The sequence below is a fragment of the Ursus americanus genome, chromosome 5 (assembly GCF_024610735.1).
Source record: "Ursus americanus isolate L20-20 chromosome 5, mUrsAme1.1.p, whole genome shotgun sequence".
Taxonomy (NCBI): domain Eukaryota; kingdom Metazoa; phylum Chordata; class Mammalia; order Carnivora; family Ursidae; genus Ursus; species Ursus americanus.
Window position 1 is genome coordinate 48270301 of NC_142131.1, and position 25930 is coordinate 48296230.

The following is a 25930-nucleotide window of genomic DNA, read 5'->3' on the forward strand; positions in this document are numbered from 1 at the left end:
TCTGTCTCTGTCGAATAAATAAAAATCTTTAAAAAAAAAAAAAGATACATCAATTTTGTACAAGGAAGCCTGTAAGCGTAAGCCCATTGCTTCATCTGGTGCTCAACTGAAGAAACAGCAGTTAGTTGAAATGCTGAAGGAAAACAGGCTGCATTGGGCTTACTGTAGTGATAGGAGATTGGTATCTTCCTTAAAGGATTTTAATTCTTAAGTTGTGAGATATGCACACACAGAAAAAGTGAATAACAAGAAATATATAATATACACTCAAAATAGAAAAGATTTGACAAAAATATTAGCTGCAAAACAACTTATCTACAGAGCAAAATCTATGTAATCACCATTCAGTCAAAGAACAGTACAACGCCAGCACGTCAGAAGTCTACCTTGTGCCTCCTCCCATAAAGACAAGCTTGTGTCCCTGTCAGTATACAATCAGTTTTTATACATGCTTTTTTTTTTTTTTTAAAGATTTTATTTATTCATTTGACAGAGATAGAGACAGCCAGCGAGAGAGGGAACACAAGCAGGGGAGTGGGAGAGGAAGAAGCAGGCTCCCAGCGGAGGAGCCCGATGTGGGACTCGATCCCTGAACGCCGGGATCATGCCCCGAGCCCAAGGCAGATGCTTAACGACTGCGCTACCCAGGCGCCCCTATACATGCTTTTTTTTAACTGACATCTTTAAAAAAATTTTTTTAATTTAAATTCAATTTAATTAACATACACTGTCAGATCTTTTTTTTTTTCTTCAGCTGTTTTTATCCATGTTCTATGTGAATCTGTAAAGAATGTTTATTCTACAATCGTAGTGTTCTATATATGTCCTTTAGGTCATAGTTGTAGATTGAGCTGTTCACATCTGTATCCTACTGTTTTGTTTTGTTTTCTTGCTTTGTTTTTGAGAGGTGTACTGAAATCTCCCAAGATCATGGATTTACTTATTTCTTCTTGTAATTCAGACAGCTTTTTGTTTTATATATTTTGATGCTGTTTTATTAGGTGCATATAAATTTAGATTCTTTTATCTTCCTGGTAAATTGAACTTTTTCTAGTTGGGAAGTATTCCTTGATTTTTAGAAATGTTTTTTGCCTAAAGGCTATGGGGTTAATATAATAACATCAGTTTTCTTTTGGAGTGTTTATGTGGACTATCTTTCTCTGTCCTTTTACTTTTAACCTTCTGTAGCTTAATTTTATTTTAACATTTTGTTTTGACAAATTTTAAACCTACGGAAAAGTTAAAAGAATTGGCCAATAAGCATCCATATACCTATCACCTAGATTTACCAATTGCTAACATTTTGCCACCTTTGCCTTCTCTCTCTCTACGCATTTTTTAAAATAAACTTTTTATTTTGGAATACTTTTAAATTTATAGAAAAGTAGCATCTATTGTACAGAGAGTTCTTGTACACCCTTCACAGTTTCCCCTCATGTTAGCAGACATCTTATATAGCCTTGGTTCAGTTGTCAGAACTATACAATTAACATTGGTATTTTACTATTAACTAAATTATAGCTAAATTATAGGTTTATTTGGATTTCACCAGTTTTTTTGCACGGATGTCACTGATGTCATTTTACTGTTTTGCTATTACAGGATCCAATCCAGGATACCATTTTGCATTTAGAATATACTTTTAAAAAATTCTGAACCATTTCACAGTAAGTTGCACACACCATGACACTTCACCTTTTAATACTTCAGCTTGTAATTCCTAAGATCTAGGACATTCTCCTGTATAATCACTATACGTGTGTGTGTGTGTGTATACATATTTTGCTCAAGAAATTTAACATGATGCAGTAATATTAGGTAATAAGCTTTTCTAATAAAAATGAAGTAATAAAATTTCCCCATTAACTCATCAATAATTTTTTTTTAAACTTTTAAGATCTAATCAGAGATCAAGCATTACATTTTGTGGTTGTATCTCTTGACTTCCTTCAAACATAAGACAATTTCTCAGCTTTCTTTTCTTTTTTGATATTTCGTGACAGTAACGTTTTTGGAGATTCCCTGGCAATTGTTAGTAGTTTCCCTCACAATCTGGATTTGTCTGTTTTCTCATTATTAGATTCAGATTTAAAATTCTTGGCAAGACTGGCTGCATGGGTCTTGTTTCCCATTGTATCACATCAGGATCGATATATTGATATATTGTTGGTGTGTTCCCATCACTGGTTAAAGTAGTATCTTCAGATTTCCCCATTGGAAAGGGACTTTTTCCCTCTTATAATTAGTAAGGTGATTATTTTGAGACTAATGTGAATATCCTATTTACCTACAAACTTTGGTGAAATGGCAGCATTCATTCGTCATCTTTCTGCCACTTATTATTACATTGATAGTTATAATAAGATGAGGTCTTAATTTTGTCATTTCTTTTACATTTATTAGGTATAGTTCTTCTGTAAAGTAGAGGTTTCCCTTTTGCTCTCAATTTTTTTCTTTCATCATTGTTTTCAAATCGCTGTGGACTGATGGATTCTTTTTTTTTCATCCATGCTGTAATCTCAATAAATTTACTCATTTGGTCTATAGTGACTTCAGAATTACTAATCCAGTACTTTTATTAACAACAAATATACTAAGTAGAGTTTAGGTTTTTTTGAATAAGTAAAATACACAGTTCAAAAGTCAAAACTTGATCCATTTAGAACATTTTTACTTTCTTGCGCCATATTCCCTCCCCTGCTCTATAGCTAACCATTCTCCTTAGTTTCTGCATTGTCTTTCCTGTATTTCTTTTTCCATAAATCAGCAAATATTTATATGTACTTTTAAAAAACTGAAGTATAGACGACATACAATGTTGTACTAGTTTTAGGGGTACAATATAGCAATTCAGCAAGTCTGTAAGTTATGCTATGCTCATAAGTGTAGCTGCCATCTGTCACTCTTCAGCACTATTACAGTCCCACTGACTGTATTCCCTGTGCTGTACCTTTCATCCCTGTGACTTATTTTTTCCATAACCGGAAGTCTATATCTCCCACTCCCCTTCACCCATTTGTCCATCCCTTCACCTCCTGCCCTCTGGCTACTATCAGTTTGTCCTCTCTCTATATGTACTTTAATTTCTCTTTTCTCAGAGAAAAAGCATGTTATATAATTATTTTACACATTGCTTTTTTAAGTTAACATAGCTTGGATATTTTTTCACCTTAATTCATAGAGATCTTCTTTCCTTCTCCTCCTCCTTTTCCTCCTGTCCCCCTTCTGTCTCTTCTTTTCTCCCCACTTTGTGTCATACTGTTGTAAAAGTGTACCACAATTTATTCAACTAGTCTCCTATGGATGAACATTAAGATTGTTTCTGAGCTTTTGCTGTTTTATAGATTTTGTGTAGAATTATATGGTGAGCAACTTTGTGATATGTGGTTTTATATTTGTGGCGGTGTATCCTTTTTTAAGATTTTATTTTTAAGTAATCTCTACACCCGGTGTGGGGCTTGAACTCAGAACCCTGAGATCAAGAGTCGCTTGCTCCACCGACTGAGCCAGCCAGGCGCCCGTGTGGAGGTGTATCTTAAGAGTAAATTTCTAGCAGTAGCCCTGTAGGTCCGAGGGTAAATAAATACGTAATTTTGTTAGCCTATAATCTGGGCAGAAAGGCATCTTGGGCAGAAGGCTCTGAGGTGCGGACATGCAGCTGGCGTGCTGAATGAACTGCACAGAGGCCACATGAAGAAACAGGTGAGAAGCGGCCGCTGAAGATCCTGTGTGCTCGTGGCAGAGCTCAGCTAGAGCCCTGGCCTCCATACTGACCGCTCATCGCAACACACTTTCTACATTTTTTTTTTTTTTTTTTTGTAAGTAGGCTCCACGCCCAGTGTGGAACCCATCACAGGGCTTGAACCCACGACTCCGAGATCAAGACCCGAGCTGAGAGCAAGAGTCGGATGCCTAACGGATGGAACCACCCAGGTGCCCCGCGACACACTTACTAAACAAAGAATGCATACACGCAAAGTAGGAATGTGTTTGTCCAAGGCCGGTGTTGTCAGGGCTGTGAGGGGAGGGAGAAGCTGAAGCAGAGCAGAGTGACGAGACTTGACCGGTGAGGCGGAGCATGAAGGATGGTTAGGACTGGAGTAGCATTTGAAGCAGAGCCGTCCACTTCCCCGACTCTAGAACTCGGTGCGGGTAAGGGCTTGGAAGCCAAAACAAGTGTGTGCTTGTTGAGGAGATAATGCCAGGAATGGAATATGTATCTGGGAGAAATGAGGGGAAAACTGGAAGCAGGTTAAGTAAATCGGGCCTTACAAGGTCTTGGATTCCAGGGTGAAATTTGAAGTTGATTTGTCTGCAGAGTCAGTGCAGATATTTGATGTGCGGATGAGGTAGTATGGTTTTGTGTCTTCTCTAGTTGGTGGTCATCAATGTGTCCATCTCTTTTTGTCTGGAGAAATTCATCCATTTAGTTGTTCTAATGACTATTTAGTGGAGATCAGCGTGCCTGGCTCTGGTAGGGTCTCAGTGTTAGCCCATACTTGCTTACACTGTTTCCTCTCCTCGCTGTTTTTGGATATAACTTCATCTCTGTGGAAAATACTCAGATGCCACCCCAGACTTGCAGGACCAATTAACTTTTCTCATTGTCCACTGTTAGGCTTACAGCTTGTTTGGTTATAAGGTGGGAGCCCCTTCTCTCACTTCCAGAAAGCAAAACAGGAGAGGACATAATCCTTGCTCCTAAGGGCTTAGCAATGTGACAAGGGAGTACTGCCTCCATTTTCACTTTGGAGGACTAAATGGTAATTTGTTCTTCTATCCCTCGTTTTCCTTATCCTGGGGTTCGGTCTGGAGCTGTGCTGTGCAGTAGTTCAGCCACTAACCACATGTGTCTAGAGCACTTGAGAGGTGGTGAGTCTGACTTGAGTTGTGCTACTTGAAAGTGTAGAACATGCTTTCAAAGACTGAGTATGACAAAGAATATGAACTATCTCAGTAATAATTTTCTATTGATTACATGCTGAAATAATGCTTTGAATAGATTATGTTAAAATACATTAAAATAAACGTTATCATTTTTTTTACTTTTTAAAAACATGAAATTTAAAATTGCATCTGTGGCTTGCATTATATTTCTGTTGGACGGTGGTCTACAGACTTGATGAAATTTAGGTTAAACATTATTTCGTATTGCATCGTACCAAGAGGTACATAATACAAGTTTGTCCCACTATTAGGGATACTAAATTTGGTATTTTCCAAAACTATATTTTAAAGATATATTTTGGTCACTTTCAGAACTTTCTATTATAAAGGGGTGTGTGTGTGTGTGTGTGTGTGTGTGTGTGTGTATTTTTTTAAAGTATGCGTTTTTTGAAATCTCTTCCAGAATTTTTGTTGTAATGATACTTAAAAAAAAAAACCACTCAGAACTTCCCATTTTAAAGATAGATTTTGAGTATTTCTGGAACTCTCTAGAGTTAAGATACATTTTTTCTTTTGCAGTGAGAAATCTGTGGAGTGATATTTTGGCACCTCGGGAACATCCTGTTTCCATTCTTTTTAACCTAATGGTTTTAGTGCCCCTTCAGGATCCTTTCCCGAATAAGTTATGTTGGATGCTATTCAACGTGGTGATTCTTAAATTCTATTATTTCTTTTTCATATAATTGTCATTCTTCTGTAAAGAAGAACATTCCTTTTTCTTCTTTTGCTTTTTCATTTTATTTTTAGGTGAAAGAGCTATGTGGCCTACAGCTTAGTCGGTTCATACAATAGATGTTTGATTAAAAAAGTTAAGTACAAATGAAATTTTAAAATCTGGATTCAGCTCTCATGGACAATGGTTGTCCACTCCTTAAAGGAATCTTATTGTAAGTCTTTCTTTGCAAAGGTAGTAATCATCTGTTAATTTCTTATCCTTACAAACTTGAATTTTCACGTATAGCACATTTGTTCAACAAATTACTGAATGCTTATTCTGTTGTAGACACTGTGTTAAGCACTTAGAGTTGGAATGGTAAGCAGAAGAAACATGGCTGTCCTTTATGTAGGACGCATCCTTGTAGATGAGGAGATAGACTTGCCCAGAACCCAGTGAGTGAATGCAATTAGGAAGGTGTATCTGAAGAATCTTGATTTGGGAGATATTAATAAAGGCTTTTTTTCCTCACCAACCTGCTCAAATGCTTTGAAATTCAGATACCTCCAGTCATTCTCTGTGGGTCTGATGTGAAGAATATATAGTAGAGTTGGCAATTCCCTGCTGTGGCCTCTCTCATGTAACCCTGAATTACGATTGTAGACCTCTTCCCTCAATTGCAATTTTTTCTCAAGTTTTTTTCCTCTCTGGACATTTTCAGCATTGCTGGGTTCCACAGCTCCAAAAGGCATGTCTTAGAGGCAGACTTCAGAGACTCCTAATACCCTGAACACAGACATGTCCGGTTAGATGTGTATGTGTCTTTAACGAAATAAGATGTCTGTTAGTTACAGTGCTGTGACTTCAGGTTCCGGAATATCAACGCAACATTCTTTAGAAGAGATGCTTCACTTTGGATTGAATCTAAGTTTAGAATTAGTCAGCCTCTTTTCAAAGGGAGAAGGAGAGCCCTAGCGACAGGAAAACACCTCACTATGAATTGGTTTGGAAATTACTTCTCTAAATTTCCCGAGGATGTTTCCTTACTCAGCGTACACTCACCTCTGTTGCTTTCATTCATCTCATCTGAAGACGAACAACATTTTATTTCCAATGTGAGGTAGAGAGTTGGGTGATTTTTCTTTTCTCTTAACTTTTTCTTTTTTGGGTAGCATATGAAATCTCTCTCTCTCTCTCTGTGTCTCTCTGTCTAAAAATCAGTCTCCTTATGAAGCACCAAGAGAAGAAAACTGGGCTTGGGAAGAAAGTAGTTGCTATCATTTTCCATGGGTACTTGAAAAGGGGCAACTGATTAGTTCCTTCGGGCCCCGCTTGGCTAGTGAAAAGAGAAGGGCTGGCTTGGGTGAAAGGGTGTCTCTTTATTCTTAACTTTAAATGTTGAACCCTTACCAAGTGAAACTTGACTTCTGGTGGCTGCCAGTAATTTCTAGTCCTTTGAAATCAAAACTCCAGGGCTTTGGCTGTATTTAAGTTTGAAGTAATCAAGGAAGCCTGGGTAGAAGGCAGAATGAACCCTTTTTAGTATTCCAAGTTTCATCAAGGAAGAGGGTGACAGGAACCACACACACACACACACACACACACACACACACACACACCACACACCACCCCGGCCGAAGCACCAGGCAAGTGGGGACATGGAGTGGGGAATGTGCTTAGCGGCAGCAAGAAGAGGAGAACAGAGTGAGGTCAGAAAGGGGAGAGGGTGTAGGGGCGCCTGGGTGGCACAGCGGTTAAGCGTCTGCCTTCGGCTCAGGGCGTGATCCCTGCCTTCTGGGATCGAGCCCCACATCAGGCTCCTCCGCTATGAGCCTGCTTCTTCCTCTCCCACTCCCCCTGCTTGTGTTCCCTCTCTCGCTGGCTGTCTCTATCTCTGTCGAATAAAAAAAAAAAAAAAAAAGAAAGGGGAGAGGGTGTACATCTCCTCCATCTCCCAGCACCGGGCCTCGTGCCTTGTGCTTCCAATCAGTCTCTTGCCTCCCACCAGTTGAAGCCTGCCTCCGCTGCTTGTCTCTTGGGGTGACTAAACTTGGTTCACCTGGGGATGTCCTGAGTTGAGCCCAGATAGTTCTCCCTCCTGGGAAAATCGTTAGTCCTGGGAAAACTGGATGATGGGACACCGGGATTGAAGTTTTAGGTATTTGGGCAGCACATGCGACACCTGAGAAATTGCCACAGAGCTCCTGCCTCCATTCTCTGTTTCTCAGGAAAGGGTACAGAAGGCCCCAGGGCAAGTGCAGGATCATGAAGTTAGAATAACAGTAGCCGCCACCCACTGCAAACCTACTGTGTGCCGAGAGCATGATCTTGTTTAATCCTTAAGGCCACTGTGGAGGGAGGATGTTTCCAGTCCAGTTTTATGGGAGAGAGACCACAGCCGAGGGCGGTGACGAGTTGTGTTTCCCAAGGTCAGACAACTGCAAGGCAGCCGGGCCACATTTGAATTTTAGTGTGCCTAGACCTCAACTGTCCTCTTCCCACTCAGTGAAGAACTTGCTGAATTTGATGGCAGATGGAGAGCTGCTCTGATGTAGCAAAGCTCTGTGACCGTCTGCCTCACCCACAGTTTCCAAACTCTCTCCTATTCTTAATGGTGGTAGAAGATGCCCCGGGGTATCCACAGAGCTAACAGCTGTGCAGGGAGCTACAGCGGGTGCTTTAGTCTGATACCTGGAGCAGCCCCTGATGAATTATTCAGGTTTTAAAGGAACTGCGAAGTGCCTGGCACATAGAAGGTGCTCAGTCGAGGGTAGCTGTGCTTCGTATTTTCATTATGACACACAAGCTATAATCTTGAGCTGAAACTTTTTAGTCAATGCATGGCAGTTCAAACATTTTAATATAAAAATCACCGAAGATTCAGGGCATTAAGATACTCAGTAACATACTTGTTGAGTTCAGAATGAGGGAAACACAAAAAAGCAACTTTTCCCCCCGACCAGGGAGAAGCTGTTCTCTTTGCTATTTGATTTGGAATAGAGGACAGGCTTCCTCGCCATCATAAAAGGCTGAGCTAGAAGCAGAAAATTCTATTCTAGGGCTGCAAGCTGTAAATGGTTCATTTCAGGGGAAAATCTAATCCAGGGGCTCAGCCCTAAGAAATTCCTCTACTAAAATCAGAGAGATAATCGGATGGAAACCCCAAGCTGTGAGCATCACATTGAGCGGTAAATGCCCTGGACTGTGGAGGGATGCAGGAAGCTTTGAGGCTCCTCTCTGCTTTTATTTCCTCTCTCCACACCTGAGAAGTGTACCTTTGCTAGAGAAGGAAACACAGTTAAGATCACATAATTTATAACTAGATTTGAGGAGGACTCAAAGATAACAGAAGAGATACGGATATTCAGTTTGGTCCAGTTCACCAAATAACCACATGCCTGCCAGGTGTTGGGTAGTATGCTGGATTCTCGGGTTATGGGGGGAGGGGGATGGGGAGCAGCATGTGTCCACTGACCCCAAGGAACTTACACGGGAGCAGAGGAAATAAGACAGGCATAAAGGTGGTTTCTTCAGCACCAGTTTGAAATCTTCATGGCTGTCTTAGTCCACTCTGGGCTTCCATAACACAATATCATAGACTGGGTGGCCTTGTGAGCAGAAATTTATTCTTCACAGTTCTGGAGGCTGGAAGCGCAAAATCAGGTTGCCCACGTGGTGGGGTTCTGGTAAGGGCTCTCCACCTGGCTTGCAGCCTTCTCGCTGGGTGCTTACGTGGCCTTTTTACATGGCAATTTTATCCGCCCAGGCTCCTACCCCGTTCCTCACCTAACCGTGATCACCTCCTAAAAGTGCTGTCTCTGAGTACAGTCATACTGGGGGCTGGGGCTTCAATGTAGGAATTTGGGGGAACACAATTCAGTTCATACCATGGGCCCACGCCCATGTTGTAACAAACGTATTAAAGTGTACCCATAGCACACATTATATCCATACTTTTTCTGCTGTACAATAAGTGAAAGGATTTTTGTAATTTTGCTTTTGAAATTATTTGGCTCTCCGCGATTAGTTCATTTTATGATTGGCTCTCGATTCTTAGCAATCATTCGTACTTGGGAGTTTTTGCAAAATGAGAATTCTAAATTGTTTTTGAATGTAATAAAATATTTGTGAATTTGACAGTTAATGAGATCGGCATAATGCTAGATTTCTGTGTTTAGCTGAGCATTAACTAATTTTACAGTCTGTTTTGCCGTTTTTATTTTTTGGAGCCAGTACTCTTTTCCAGGTCTCAAATACTGCTGCAGGCTCTCGAAAAGCTCGTTAGCCTCTAAGCATTCTCTAAATGCCTAAGGGATGAAGGTGTCGGGTTGTTTATAGCTCCACTTCACACTTCTAGACAGGTAGCTCCTGACCTTAACCTCTCTTCCAGCTCGTGTCTCCTTGGCACTGAAGACCGGCTATGTTCAACCGTCCTCTTCTCCACCAGCCTCTCTCCTACTCTGTGTTCTTTGCTTGATCTCTCATGTTGACGTCTCCACCCACCCCGTGGGAGACTCAGAGGCTGTCGTGGTCATCAGTGGCCCCCATATCCACCTGTGTCAGGTTTCAGGCCGGCTGGTGTCAGGATGACTGCATAGGTATTGCCAGCAACCTTGTTAGGAATCCCGATTTCTGTACCTCTTGTTTGGAGACCTGCGCTCTTGGCCTCGAGTGAGGCTTGGGCATTTGTTTTGTTAACAAGCTGATGTGTTTATTAAAAGCACATCAGGTTTGGGAAGGCGTGGACATGGGCAGTGTTGGTGGAATGAAAGAGAGATGTGGATCTTAATAACAAGAACAATGCACCCCCATTTGATTTAGTGCCCCGATTTAGAGGTTCTCAAAGGGCCCCTCTGCTGTTTCCAAGATGCCCCCAGAGTGTTGCCTTAAGAGTGCTCAGGAATGTTCCTCTTTGGCCTCCAGGCCGTGTGTCACAGGTGCTGAGCCTCGGTGACTAGTCCTGTAACAGCAGCTGTTACAGAAAGAAATTCTGCTGTCTCTTGTTTATTTTGTCCTACGTGTGAGGCAGGCTCTTTCTTTAATTCTTCACAGCACACCAGAGACAGGTACAAACTGTTAATGAGGCTTGCCAAGACGGAAGCACAAAGTAGAATAATTACTACCATATACAGGCTCACACTCGTTCTAGGGCGGTCCCTCGACCATTCTCTTGCTCTGCCCCTTCCAGAAGGCTAGGTACGGCTTACCCTTCACTGTGAGACTCACCCCAGGTACCTCCACGGTAAGAGTTTAGGCAAAACCGGCTTTTGGCCTCAGAGAAGGCAGTTTTTCCACCTCACTTTTGAAGCCTGTCCCCTGGGCCCATATTTTTACTTCAGAATGATAGCATGAAATATCTGTTCCCTTCAGGGGATATCCCAAAGTTGTATTTTGTGCCCCCGCTCCCCCGTAATCATATAGTACTTTGGCATCAGGACATCTGAGACGCCTGGGTGGCTCAGTAGGTTGTGTCCAACTCTTGGTTCCAGCTCAGGTTATAATCTCAGGGTCCTGGGATCCAGCCCCTGTCAGGTTCCACACTCAGTGAGGAGTCTGCTTGAGATTCTCTCTCTCCCTCTGCCCTGCCCCCACCAAAATAAATAAGTAAATAAATAAATAAATAAATAAATAAATAAATAAATAAATAAATCTTTAAACAAACCAAAAAAAAGACATCTTTTGAAGTCTTGGTTGTTCACTTCAATGATACTGCGTGTTCAACTTCCACAGCCTAGTCCCAATTTCCATGCCCAAGTCTTTATTAGTCTCTTCAACGAAGGCTCAAAACCCTGTGGGTACAGCCTCGCTCAGGGCACCTTTTACACACACTCTAGACACAGCAAACCAATTATATGTCCTTCATTCAACACAATAATCCTGTGAGGTCATCTTTTTTAATCTTACATTTGAACAAATGGAAACAGAGATGTAAAGCAACAGCCAAGGTCATGCTGCCAGGAAGGGACATGCTGGCGTTTGAACTGAGGTCTCTTGGTTCCAAATTTATGGATTTAGTTATTACAAAACACTGAGAAGCACTAAGGAAGTAGGCTGGACCTTAAGGGTGAATGACAGGATCTGGAATAATCATGGCATTAACAGAGAGAGGGCAAAGGCAGGGGAGAAGTAGGAGGAGGGCAGGTGGGGAGGAGCTTGGGCTACGAATTAAGAGCCACTTGGCATCACTGGGTCCCTTTCTCCTCTTCATCACTCTGTCTTGGCTTAATGGTTATCCTTCTGAACCATCACCTTTGTTTTCAAGGAAATTACTGTTTTTGACTCTCTAGGAGCCATGCACCAGCCCAGGCTGTGGTGAAGCAGCCTGTCCGGGGAGCCCCTTGCAGGACCACAGTCACAGCGATTGTCCAGACTGGGGGAGACTGGAGCACCGGCCTCTTCAGTGTCTGCAGAGACAGGAGAATCTGTACGTTTTCCCTCTTCATTCGAGTCCTCCTTGACAGTTTTCTTTCCCAAGGCATCCCTGGGTGCAGGAGCCACATCAGGCACAAGGACAGGAATATAATGGCTTTAGAATAACTGAACTAATCTTCTAGTGACTCACATGCACTCCTTGGCAGGAAAAAAAATTGCTTTTCAGGGATGGGGATGCTTTTATAGAATAAGTGGTAACTTCAAAGATTTTTTAAAGGACAAGACCCACTGTTGGCAAAGATGCATGAAATGGGCTCCCCCATCTGCTCTTGGTGGGAGGATACATTGGTATAACCTTCCTGCTGGATGGTTTAGGAATACGTATAAAAAGAACCTCAAGTGTTACATAGCTTTTGGCCCAGTAATTACATTTTTAGGCATTTAGTCTAAGGAGATAAATCACGTGCAAAGATTTAGCAACATTAAATTCTGCAGCATTGGTTATTACAGCAACAGTCTGGAACGACCTAAAATGTTTGATGGGGGCACGCATACAATGAATTATTATATAGCCATGAAAAGTCACGTTGTAGAATAACATTGAACAGGATGAAAGATGTTTTGGTACATTTTTAAGTTAAAGAAGCAGACGTAAAACTAAGCACGTTAGATACCATTTTTTTTGGGAGGGGAGTATTTTTAAAATATCTGAAAGGATACAAATACAAATGTTTATGACATGCCTCCAGATGGCAGGCTAATGAGTAATTTTTCTTTTCTTTTTTTTTTTTTTAAGATTTTTTATTTATTTATTTGACAGAGATAGAGACAGCCAGCGAGAGAGGGAACACAGCAAGGGGAGCGGGAGAGGAAGAAGCAGGCTCCCAGCAGAGGAGCCTGATGTGGGGCTCGATCCCATAACGCCGGGATCACGCCCTGAGCCGAAGGCAGACGCTTAACCGCTGTGCCACCCAGGCGCCCCGTAATTTTTATTTTCTTTTTTGCTTATCTCTCTCTAGTATTTCCAGGAGGAATATGTAGTACTCTCATAAGAACACAAATAATGACAAAAAGCCCCCTGTGTTGACTGAAACATTTTCAGGTGCTGTTGCAGCTCTAGAGAGGTACCAATAACACTGTCCTCTAGCTACATGATTTTCCCCCTGGGAATGAAGTTCAAAGTACATCAATTCTATTTTTATCTTAGGACATTCTGACAAGTCTCTGGGACCACGTCAGCATCCCCTTCTGGGCCCTGCCTTTGCCCTAGTGAGCATCTCGGCCACAGAGTCTTTCTGGGGTATCCTGGGTGGCTGGGGGGAGGTCTCTTTGTTGGATAAGCGTTAGTCACTAACATTCAAAATCCAGCAGACCCTGGATCTACTATTTTTGAAGAATATGGCTTTCCCTGCTCATTGGTGGTTTTTGGAAAGATCTGGATTCATTCCTAAAGCCTCACAGGATTGATCAGAGATCCATCTGAGCCATTACGTGGTCCAAGTCCCTATTCAGCTAAGAGTCTTGCTGAGGCTAAAGCTCTCCTGCCATGTTCTGGTGCTCTGGTCCTGTATGCTTGAGCCCTTCACTGTTTGCCTGGGCCCCATAGAGATGAGACTGCCTCGTACAAAACCCTACCTTCCATCCCTGTCCCTTTGCCCATGAGACGCAGAACTCAGCAGGTTTCTTCCTGCCTCTGCTACCTGCATGGACTTCTGATCAGATAATGGTGGCAGCCATTCTCAGATTCTCTCAGCTTTCTTCCTCGTTCTCTTCCAGATACTCTGACTTTGGTTGTCCCCCCTACCGAGGTACAGAGAAGGCAGAATAGCCATGTGGAGATGTGGAGACCTAGCATCAAATTGGGAAGTGGACCGTTTTCCTTTACTAGCTTGTAGCTGGGGGTCGGGGGCCATCAGTGCATTTTCAAGTAGGGCAAACCCTAGAATATAATGTAGTGGTGAGGAGAAAATGTTCGTATCAGATGAAACCTTGCCTCGAATCTTAACTCTGCCTCTTACTGGCTATTTGACCTCGAATAAATTCTCTGGGTCTTCATGTTGCCCCCTCTGAAGTGAGGATAATAAAAGTGCTCACCTCAGGGGTTGTTGTTAAGATGAAAACATAATGCCTAGAACCCATTCTTAACACTGGCTTGGAACTAAACTGGACCAGTTTTTTTGGTTGCATGCTCTACTGGGTTGAATAGCCCTCTCAAAATGCTTGTCTATCTGTAACTTCTGAATGTGACCTTATATGGAAATAGGGTATCTGCAGTGCAGTCAAGTTAAAAAGAACTGCTACATTAGGGTCGATCCTAATCCATTGGCTGGTGTTTCTCATAAGAAGTGGGAAATTTGAACACAAACACTCAGAAAGCCATGGAAAGTTAGAGGCAGAGATTAGAATAATAATCCATAAGCCAAAGAATGTCAATACTTGCCAGCATCCACCAAAGCTTGGAGAGAGGCATGGAATAGACTTTTCCTCTGAACTTCTGGAAGGAACAAACCCTGCTAACATCTTGAGTTCATACTTCTAACCTCCAGAATTCTCCAGTGAGAGAATAATTTCTTTGTTTTTCTAAGTTTTTATTTAAATTCCAGTTAGCTAACATACAGTGTAATATTAGTTTCAGGTGTACAGTGTAGTGATTGAACACGTGCATACACCACCTGGTGCTCATCACGACAAGTGCCCTCCTTAATCCCTATCACCTGTTTCACCCATCCTCCCCCACCCACCTCCCCTTCGCTAATTGTGTTCATGAGAGAAGAATTTCTGTCACTTAAAGATGCCCAGTTTGTGGTATTTGTTATGGCAGCTCTGGGAAACTAATAAACATTGGGTTTCATTTGAAAGCTTTGGGGTAGCTCACAGAATCAAAAAATCAACTAAAAACTAAGCTCAGAAGGGACAACCTGCATTATCAGGAGCTAGCTGACACTCTGATCAACTCCAAACATTTTTACCATTTTGTTTTCCCTTCTGAAAATTGGTGGAGCAGATGGAGTCCATTTTGCCAGGCTTAGGTCATTCCAAAGGACAGTCCTATCAGTATTGCCCTCAGTAGTGAAGGGATGATTTTCCCAAGTTACTATTAGGGTGCTGTTATCAGGAAATGCCCGACAAATACACAACAATGCACTTAGTGAATCTGAGATATTAATATTATTACTGTAAGTTGTTATTATCCTCTAGTGTGTTGAGAGCAGGGTTCAGTCAGGAGACATAGAACCGGCTGCTACACAGTGATTTCTACTCCAGCCCAAGAGCACCTAAAAAGCTGGCTAAAGAAACAAGCATCCTCACCAGCCCCCTGCCTCAAACGCTGCTTTACTACTTCGCTTTGTCTCCTACCCCCATTAATGTGCTGACGGACCGCACTCGGTCTTCTGAGGAGTCCCTGCCTGTCCTTTTGAGAGCCCGTTCTGGGGACAAGGTGAGAGGGGAGGACGTGTGGAGAAATAGAATAGTCTTTACATTTTTTTTTTTAAAGATTTTATTTATTTATTTGACAGAGAGAGACAGCCAGTGAGAGAGGGAACACAAGCAGGGGGAGTGGGAGAGGAAGAAGCAGGCTCCCAGCGGAGGAGCCCGATGTGGGACTCGATCCCGGAACGCCAGGATCACGCCCTGAGCCAAAGGCAGACGCTTAACGACTGCGCTACCCAGGCGCCCTAGAATAGTCTTTACATTTTGGCACGATCCGTGAAGAGGGGGCCCTGGATATAAGGTACAGGGTGATCTGGAATGTTTTGTGTCCCAGTGGTTATCCCCTGGATGAACCTCCATTTTATGACTGCTCACAGTGTCTCGGAGCTGAGAAGAAAACTTGCAGGTGATACCACTTGAAATGCTCGTTCTCTGTGTGTTCCTTCCCGGGACGCAGGTGGAGCATGAGTGCTATGGATCCTGGGCTGCTTTCCTTGTTTGAAAGGCAAGAACTTCGGTTCAAGCCGACCACTGTGTAAATACTTGTGACAAACTTGGGAGCAAAAAAGAGAACTGCTTTCCGTGACTTTGTCCATGCCAGATTCCCAGCCAGGGACAGCTTTCCATTGCATGTCGAGAATTATTGCTACAGTTTGTCATCCATTAAATGAAGGTCAGTAACGGCAGTGATTTCCATTTCTTTTTTTTTTTTTTAAGATTTTATTTATTTATTTGACAGAGAGAGAGGGAGAGAGAGAGCACAAGCAGGGGGAGCTGCAGGCAGAGGGAGAAGCAGGCTTCCCGCTGAGCGGAGACTGATGCGGGACTTGATCCTGTGACTCCAGGATCATGACCTGAGCCAAAGGCAGATGCTTAACCAACTGAGCCACCCAGGCGCCTGCAATTACATTTTTAAACTGCCTTCCTCTTCCCACCTGGGCGCTTTTATCTGAATTCAAAGTGCGCTGGGGTTGGCAAATGGGTGTTTCTGAGTCCTTTGGAGATGGGGTTGCTGAAAGCTCAGCTGTAAAGATAAAGCCACGGGGAAATGAGTGGCTGCTAAATGTTGTGGGTGAGAGGCAAGGTATCCCGGGATGCCCCAGAGAAGGTTTACATGGAAGGTTTAATCCACATTGGTTTGTAATTCAATATTTACTGAGTTCCTACCCGTGTGTAGCCAGGTGATGGGCGTGACAAATATAATAGTGAATAAGACAGAGAAGGTTTCATAGAGGAGATAGATAATAAGCAAATAAATCAATAAACAAAAAAATGGCAATTGTGCCATTGCCATGCCATATGAGCCATGAAAGAAATAGGGTGTTATGGAAGGAAACTATAGGGGAGTGGGGTCAGGGATGGCTTCTTTGAGGAACCAACTTAAAGCCGATACTGAAGGATGGGAGGAAACCAGTCACTCAGAGGTGGAGTGCACCATAAGCACTGGGGGGTAAAGAGCTTGGTGCGACTAGTAATCATCAGATACCCAAGATGTGTAGAATGAAGGGGGCCAGGACTTTCTTTGGTTTTCTGGAAAAGGAAGAAGGCATTGAAAAGTCCTCAGATTGGGATCTGTGTCCCCGAACTGTATCTTGGGTAAAGCGTACGTCTCTCAAAGCAGGCACCACTGTTGTCTTGCTCCCCACTGCTTGCCCAGCAGAGTGCCTGGTCCATAGGAGGCACTGAAAAACATTTGCTGAACAACCCATCAATGAATGAATTTTAACATGTATTCTCACTGGATTCTTTTTTCCTTGCCCTTCACTGAAAGAATCCTAAACCCTCTGAGTTGGAAGGGGTCAGCTGGTCTGGCGTCTCATCTGCTTGTCTAAATCTCTGCACTATGCCTGGCAAGAACGTGACAACGTTAGCTTTCTGAGCATTTCTAGGAAGGAGGGCTTTTCCCCTTGAGAGCCGGCCCAGTGCTTTAAAAACAAAAACAAAAAAACCAGAAAGGGCACCTGGCTGGCTCAGTCAGTTAAGCTTCCACCTTCTGCTCAGGTCATGATCCTGGGGTCCTGGGATTGAGCTCCACCTCCAGCTCCCTGCTCAACAGGGAATCAGCTTTTCCCTCTTCCTCTGCTGTCCCCCCCCCTTTTGCATGCACTCTCTCTGTGTCAAATAAATAAATAAAATCTTTTTTAAAAAAGATTTTGGGGGCGCCTGGGTGGCGTAGTCGTTAAGTGTCTGCCTTTGGCTCAGGGCGTGATCCCAGCGTTCTGGGATCGAGCCCCACATCAGGCTCCTCTGCTGGGAGCCTGCTTCTTCCTGTCCCACTCCCCCTGCTTGTGTTCCTCTCTCGCTGGCTGTCTCTGTCAAATAAATAAATAAAAATCTTAAAAAAAGAGAGAGAGATTTTGAGTAGTTTGGCATGGACCTGACGCAAAATTCAAAAGTACCTACCCTTTGATAGATTTGCCATCTGTCCACCCAGATCCCCCAGAGGCAACTACTCTTACCTGAGTCCGCATACAGTCTATATACTTGTAAAGATATAAAATAATTTTAAATGAAAGTAGATTATTCTTTTTATTATGCAACTATCATGTAATCATCATAAAAAAGAAAAATATGAAGAACAAAACCAGTATCCTGTAATCCCAGTGTTGGAGATAATCATCGTTAATTTTTTGGTACCTCTCCTTCCAGATTTTTTGCTGTACTTGTATTTATATAGTTTCCACAAATAGTAGAATTGTAAACACACACTGTTCTGCACCCAATATTTTAAATTGCTGCATAGATTCCATTGTATGAGTGTACCATAATTTACTTACCCAGAAATCCATTGGTGCACCTTAATGTGGTTTCCAGACTTCTTGCTGTTCAAACCAATGCTCCGTGAATGTCTTTGTACAGATGGCATTTTGCATATGTGTGAGTTTACCTGTTGGACAATTGCTGAGGAACAAACCTGCTGGTCAAATAGTATGTACCATTTTAAATCTTGATAGCTGCTGCCAAGTGGATCTCCATTTGGAAGCTGTATTACCTTACACTCCCACCCACAGTGTATGAGTGTGCCCCATTTCTTTTTGAGCATCTCTCACTGTTCAGTGGTTCTGCCTTTTTGTAATAATTGATCTGAACTGTGCCTCGCTGCAGTTTCCACCCACCTTTCCTACTTCTGCTTTCTGGGGCTCCATGCTCTGGTTCTGTGTAGGCTTTTTCTTTTTATCTCGACTCCCCTGTGAGTGAGAAGGATGAATAATAAATCACATTCCATGCATGAGGGTGGAGCCCATCTCAGAGGACAGGCCAGGAACATTTAGGCGGTGGATGCTTATATAACCACCAGGGCTTTGGGTGTAATGTAAGAGGAAGAGGCTGAATTTCTGGCTCAAATCCCTTTTAAGCCTGAGCCCCTTAAAATAAACAAACAAGTAAATAAAATATAATAATATATTTGCATATATGTATATACACATATAACACATGAATGTGTTCACCTTATAAAAAAATGAAGCATTACAGAAAAGGAAATCATGTCTCCTCTTTTTTATTAAATCAGTTTGGATGGTGGTTTCCTTCCAGGTCTTTTTCTCTGTGTTTATATATGTAGCCATTAGTAATATATACTATTGTTTTGTAACTCTTTAAACAAAGCATAAATAGTATTATGCTATATGTATCATTACACAATTTGATATTTTTTTAGGATTTTAAAGAAAAGATTTATTTGAGAGAGAGAGAGCAAGAGTGGGAGGGGCAGAGGGACAGAGAAAAAGACTCTCCAGCAGACTCCTTGCTGAGCATGGAACCTGATGTGGGGCTCAGTCTCATGACCCTGAGATCACAACCTGAGCAGAAACCAAGAATTGGCCACCCAACTGACTGTGCCACTGAGGTGCCCCTTAAGGTTTTATTTATTTATTTATTTATTTGGGCGGGGGGGCATAACCAGGGGAGAGGCAGAAGGAGAGAATCTCCAGCAGACTCCGTGCTGAGCTTGGAGCCTGATGCAGGGCTCGATCTCATGACCCTGAGATCGTGACCTGAGCCAAAATCAAGAGTCAGACGCTTAACTGACTGAGCCACCCAGGTGCCGCTGCAACTTGATTTTTTTTTTTAAACTCAAAATATGCCTTAGAGATTTAACTCCGTTGGTACTTAATCTTTCGCTGCATTCTTAATTATTCCATAGTATGATTTATACCATTGTGGCTTATTTATACTTTCACCTATTAGTGTGCACTGAAGTTTTAAATTTCAAGCGACAAATAATGCTGCAGTGGACATCCCTGTCCCGCCTCTTACTCTAGGGTAGATCCTCGCGAGTGGAATTACTAGATCCTAGTGCACTTAGAGTTTTACTAGATTCACCCAAGTTGCTTTCAAAAGGGCTGTGTACCTATTTCTCTATGGTTTCCCCACAATGTGAATATTGAAAAATCTGGCATGCTAATGGGTTTCCGATGTTCTCAATATGCATTTCCCTGATTACTAATGACTAGCTTTTCATGGTTGGTATTGGCCATTTGTATTTCCTCTTTGGTAAATTAGCTGCTCATGTCCTATCCCTATTTTCTTCTTTTGTTTAATCCTTTATATGTTGATTTGTAGGAGTTAGCAACTATGTTGTAAAACTTTCTCCTGGAGAGTCTTTAAGACAGTATTCCATGGTCCCACTCTTGCCCATTCCTCTTGAGGTGTGAGCCAAGAGTTTTTAATACCACTCACTCCACCGTGTAGAGCTGTAACATCTGACAAAAAGGAACTTTTCTAAAGTTGCATGATGTAAGAGTATCCCATGGGAGTAAATACAAATTAGTGGTAGTAAGGATACTGTCTTGGAGCACACAGATCCACAACCATTGTGACATACTAGATACGTAAAACATGAGAACATTTGGTGTTGTGTGTAGTAGTTAAGACTTTGGGGCCAGACTACCTGAGTTCAAATCTAGCCTCTGCTCCTTCCTAATAAACGTATCCTTCTGGCCATCAGTTTGCTCATCCGTTAAATAGACACAATAAGAGTATCTGTATTATAGGATTGTTGTGAGAATTAAGTGAGTTAATGAATGCAACGTATTTTTAGCAGAACTTGGCACATGGTAAAGTCTAATGTTAGCTATTATATAATGAGAATTTGGCTTTCACGGTAATTTTTTTTTTAATTTTTATATAATCACATCTGACTGCTGTCCCAAGGTAACTGAATGTGCGTTTTGGTGTGTTGCCTTCAGCATCTAGTAACTGCATCCTAATGAATGCTTAGATAACATGACTATCTGATGGAAAGGATTAAAAATAAAAATAACAGCATGTATTTTTTTAAAAGGCATACCGGTCATGAAGATAAGATACAGGAGTTCCAATGCACAAAACATCTGTACAATACACTTACTGAGGCTGGTGGGCATTTCTCCTTGCCGATGATAGCGGTGCCGCTCAGGCAATTGTGTAAACACAATTTATTATTCACTTAGCTTGCCAGCTTTATAATTATGCAATTTTTGATTAATTTTTTATTTGCAGGCATTTGCACTCTTTCATAATCCATGCATAAAATGAGATTTGATTGATTTTTTTTATGTGCCATGATTTCCAAGTCTTCTAATTCAGGGTTGCCTGCAGTATGGCCACTGTGAACTCGCAGGAAGTTGACTGCACCATCTGTCTTCTGAGCTGTTCATCCCAGTGGTTGGTGCGGGATGGGGCCTTCTGATCTGGCTGGGAGTAATGATTTTTTTTTAAATGTGGGGCAAAACATCTCAGACTCACTGAAGGCTGAATTCAGAGTTTGCTTTGGGGGCAAGGGACACCTACAGTATGAGATTTAGTGGATTATCTCAAGACTCCTGAATGGATGAAATAGATGTTCTGTTCCTCAAAGATAGGCTGCTCCTTGTCCTCCCTGCGGGGTCCTCACGCCTGTGTGCACATGTGCTGCCTCAGCCTCTCACAGCCAGGGTCAAGTCCACACTCCCGGAACATCTTTCTGAGCTTCTAAGATGATAACAGCATTCCTCGCATTTTGCTTTTTGTCATTGAATCTGGGAGTGGAACTTTGCACTCCCCACTGTTTGGGGAGGGAGGAAAGGTAGCAGAGACAGGCCCTTGACGGGAAGTTCTAGTGCTAGTGACACGGTATGTGAGACTTTTTTGTCAGGTGCACTTAAAGGCTGCGATCATCACCATTTCATACTCACTAAAATGGGTAAAATCAACGGGACCGACAACAGCAAATGTTGGTGAGGACGTGGAACAACTAGAACTCTCATCCATTGCTGGTGGGATTGTTAAATGGTGCAAATATTTTGGAGAACTGTTTATATCTTGTCAAGTTCAACATAAATCTACCTCATGACCTAGCAATTCCACTTCCAGGAATCCACCTACAGGGAAAGAAAATAATATGTCCGCATGAAGACCTGTACAGGAATGTTCATAGTACGTGTTCACAATAGCAGAGGCTGCAATAGCCAGTGCGCGTACGGAGAAACGGTCTGTGCGATATTCACATGTTGGAATACTACTCAGCAACGATGAAGAACGTACTACAGACTCACATAACCACAAAGACGAACCTCAGGAACCATAATATTGAATAAAAGAAGTTGGATATAAAAGTAAACATGGTTCCCTTTATATGAAGTCCAAGAAGAGGTAAAACTTATCAATGGGAATTGGACAGTTAAAAATAAGAAATAAGAAATCAGAGCAGCGGTTGCCTCTGCAGTGGGGATGGGAAGATCGGGATTGTCTGGGAAGGGGCACAAGGGAACTGTAAGAGCAGTGTTGTACTTGTTTGGTTACTTGGATGAGAATGTGATTGTCACAAGTCACCCAACATAACATTTACGATCCGTTCATTTTCTTGTATATAAGTTATGTCTGAATAACATTTATTGCGTACATGCTTTAAAGGTCATGGTTAGCTTTTTGATATTTATTTGTTTAATTTTTTGCTGTTTTATAGTCCTAATTATTTGCGTTCTTCAAGGTCGTCCTCATTTGCGATGCTAGATGACATAACATCTTAACTGTATATGAGGAATTCTTAACCTGTACTCTGTTGATAGTTTTCAGTGGATCCTTGTACCCCACAAAATTGAATGTACCATTTGCATGTCTGTGTATTTTTCTTTTCCCTTGAGGAGTGACTTCATAGCTCTCACTGTATTTTCAAAAGGGTCTGTGACCCAAAACATATTTAAGACAGAGCCTCTGCATTAGATGGGTCAGGCAGAATGTGTAGGAAACAATATCAGGAGTTAAAGATCAATGAATCAATAAATGACAAACTGTTTCCAGTTGATGTTCAAGGAACCAAGCCTCTAATAGTTTACAGATTAAAACTGGCAGATGTCAGTGGCTCCATGAAACTAGCAAAAATCAGAGTAACCTTCTGGCCTGAGAAATAGAATATAGTCCTGATGAGAATAGCAGGCAGAATCAATGCACCATAAAAGAGCTTTCAATCCCATTTACAGAGACGCCTGCTATTCACAAGTATCATATACTGGGTCTATTTTAAATATTGAAAATAGATAGATGAACATAATAGAAGCAACAGCTATGATTCAACTGTAAAAAATTATTTAATGCTTTTCTCTTGACAGGAAAAAACAATTACCATAGTGAACGCTTAACAGAATTGTATCAGGTTCAGCTTTCCCAGTGTTTAACAAAAGAAGACAATTTTGATGTGGCTCAGTTATGGCAATTTTCATCCACTGAGTTTTGACAGTTGGTTATTCATTCTCAGTCCCTGATTGCAGGGAGACAGTGCAGCTTTGAATGGATGGTGTCGGGTTGTAAACGGTCTTTGAGACGTGAAGTTGCTCTGAGCACATTTGAGAACCACGGCTTTCTTTTATGTGATTATTGACAGGTTTCTGTGGTCTGTTTTGTCCAATGTGCCTTGAGTGTGACATCGCCAGGCATCATGGAGAGTGCCTTTGTTGGCCATTGTTACCCGGGTCCACCTTTGCACTGAGAATTGGCACCAGAGAGAGACATAAAATACGGGTAAGTGTGTTTAAACGTACATGTGAACTTGGATCTATATAAGAACTTAAATGTCTTTCAAACCTGTGGTTTAAAAAAAAAAAAAAAGTCTGGGTGAGAAGGCTTAAAAACACCACACTTAGTGGAAGACTTTGGGAAGGGAAAGGGAAGAAATATCTCATTTCATTCATATGAACCAAAATGCCACATGATGAAGGGTATTTCCAAGGGCTACCTATTATAATGCTGATGACGGGTCAAGGGGCTGCTTCTGTTTCACTCTCTCTCACTGCATCAAAAGAAGATGACAGAGTAGACTTGCACCAAATTTGGATATAGTTGGGATGGTCTAAGTTAAAATGAAGACCGTGGGGCATATGCACGAGTTCACTTTGGGGGTTCCCTGGGGATGCTTCAAAGAGTCACTTCCCAGTGCAGCTGAGCCTGAGGTGCAATGAGAGACTGAGCACAGACCAGTCATACATATCAGGATGTGGACAGTTAAAAATAAAAAAGACATCTCCTTATATACTCATGTGGGATGATCCCTAAAATATATTTTAAGTGAATAAAAAGTACAAGACACAGAAGTACGCAACTATTTACATAGAAGGACTATATACGTACTTGTGTAGACATAGAATTTATCTGGAAGTGTATATAAAAACCTGCCAACAACGGCTGCCCCCAGAGAAGTTAAGTGGGTGGCTGGGGACAGCTGTGGAAGAGGGATGTACTTTTTACTTCCTGTGCCGCCTTCTGTGAGAATGTTGGGCCATAGGCATTTATTACCCACTCCAGAGAATGAAAGAAAGAAATTTTAAGTATTAAGTCCTAATAGAAAAACAAAAGATGTTGACAGAGAAACCAGTGGTTTCAAGTGTGAAGTCTACCAAAAGCCCTAAGTAAGGACAGGTCTCTGAACTGCAAGGACTGATATGCTGTTGAGCTGCTTGGCCCTTGGGTGTCCCAGTGGAGCGGTGTCTCTGGGCGTTCCTTTAGGGCATTGACTTGGCGGAACCTAGAAGGTGGGTGGGATGAGACCCTTGGTGATGGTGCTGAGCCTGTGTGATTGCGCCAGGACAGAGACGTGGGTCTCACTCTAGGGCACGCTGTGTGAGGACTGGCTGGCGGTGCACTGCTGTTGGCCCTTTTCCATCTGTCAGGTGGCCCGGGAACTCAAGATGAGGGCCTCCCGACTCTATGAAATCTATGCAGCTCCTTCAACTAAGGACAACCTTATTTGACCGAGCAAGGAAACTCCTCCTCCTTACCCCCCTCACCCTCCTTTCAAACCCCTCTTAGAAGAGGGATTGTTCTTAAGCTTTCATGGAAATAGTATGAAAATAAATGATTTCTCCCCTGTCTTTACTGTTGTTCTTTCTTCACACACACCTCCGATGAAGTCTCTCTGGCATTTGTCTGGATCTGCAGTTCTGGCCTCGCCACATAAGGCAGGTTCTCAAGGTGACCTTGTGCCTTCTACACCTGCCTGGCGTTGGAGAAGGTTGCATTTTCCCCCATCTTGGTACCACCATCCTTCCCTGGGAAGCTTCCTTTACTTACTCCCTTTACTTCCCTTTGCCCACAGAGCCGGTATTGGGTTGGGAGATGGTTAATCTTAGCACTGGGACTGGACACTAAGTATCACGGAAACAGAGAAGCATCGTCCTTCCCTCGTCCTGACTCCCTCAGTCCCCACCGCATGGAGGAGACGGTCCCGGGTGGCTGCTGATCTTGAACGCCTCTCCAGCACTGGCTGATCTTTGGCGCCAAGCTCCAAGCCCTACGTGGGCAGCTGCGTTGCACCTGCCCCCTGCCCCCACCAGTAAGATATGCTGAAGTCCTAACTCCCGGTGTCTGTGAATGTGGCCTTACTTAGAAATAGGGTCTTGCAGATGTAATTAGGATGAAGTCATTAGGGTGGGCCCTAATCCAGCGCGACTGCTGTCCTCCCAAGAAGAGAAGAGACACAAAGGCACACAGAGGGAAGACAGCCGCGTGAACACAGACGCAGAGATTGGAGAGATCCTGCCACAAACCGAGGGATACCTGGGGTGACTGGAAGCTGCAAGAGGGAAGGGAGGAGCCTCCCCTAGAGGTCTTGGAGGGAGCATCGCCCTGCCAACATCTGGATCTTGGACTCGGAGCCTCCCGAACCCGGGAGAGATTAAGTTTCCACTGCTGTAAGCCAGCCAGTTTGTGGCCCTCGGTTACCGCAGTGCTGTGAACCCGGTGCCGCCCATCAGCACAGGAATGGAACGTGCTCGCTTTTGCAAGGGCAGCAGAACACAACAGGGCTGCGGAGCCTGTGTCCTGAAGCCTGAGCTGCCTTCCACATTTACTGCGTGTGTAACTATGGGCAAATTTACTAATGCCTCTGTGCCTCAGTGTCTTCATCTGTAAAAGGAAGATGCTGACCTCAGAGGGCCGTGAGGATTCTAACAAGCCAGGATTCTTAGCACACTGCCTGGCAAGTAGAGTGGACTCGGCAAATAGGAGTTGTTGTAACAGTTTAACTGCTACCTTATATTCCCAGCAAATTATGTTAGTTTTCCATTTACAGCT

General features: G+C 42.6%; 2 protein-coding genes across 2 annotated transcripts in view; one reads left to right on the forward strand and one right to left on the reverse strand.

Annotated features, from left to right (window-relative positions):
- On the forward strand, positions 1 to 24729 carry PLAC8L1 (PLAC8 like 1). Its single transcript, XM_045794371.2, has 4 exons — positions 1 to 6722; positions 11890 to 12026; positions 23247 to 23383; positions 24469 to 24729. Exons 1-4 carry the CDS (start codon positions 6598 to 6600, stop codon positions 24607 to 24609), a joined length of 540 nt encoding a protein of 179 aa, XP_045650327.1. The 5' UTR covers positions 1 to 6597; the 3' UTR covers positions 24610 to 24729.
- SH3RF2 (SH3 domain containing ring finger 2) overlaps positions 22935 to 25930 on the reverse strand; it is a 128278-nt gene continuing 125282 nt past the window's right edge. The window contains exon 11 of the mRNA XM_087862160.1: positions 22935 to 23347. The gene's annotated coding sequence lies outside the window, so the exon portion shown is untranslated. The remainder of the gene's footprint in view (positions 23348 to 25930) is intronic.

Coding starts and splice junctions, on each gene's coding strand:
- PLAC8L1 (XM_045794371.2), top strand. CDS start 6,598: ATGAATTGGTTTGGAAATTACTTCTCTAAATTTCCCGAGGATGTTTCC. Junction 6,723..11,889: donor CATTTTATTTCCAATGTGAG/GTAGAGAGTTGG, acceptor TTGACTCTCTAG/GAGCCATGCACCAGCCCAGG. Junction 23,384..24,468: donor GAGAGAGACATAAAATACGG/GTAAGTGTGTTT, acceptor GTCTCACTCTAG/GGCACGCTGTGTGAGGACTG.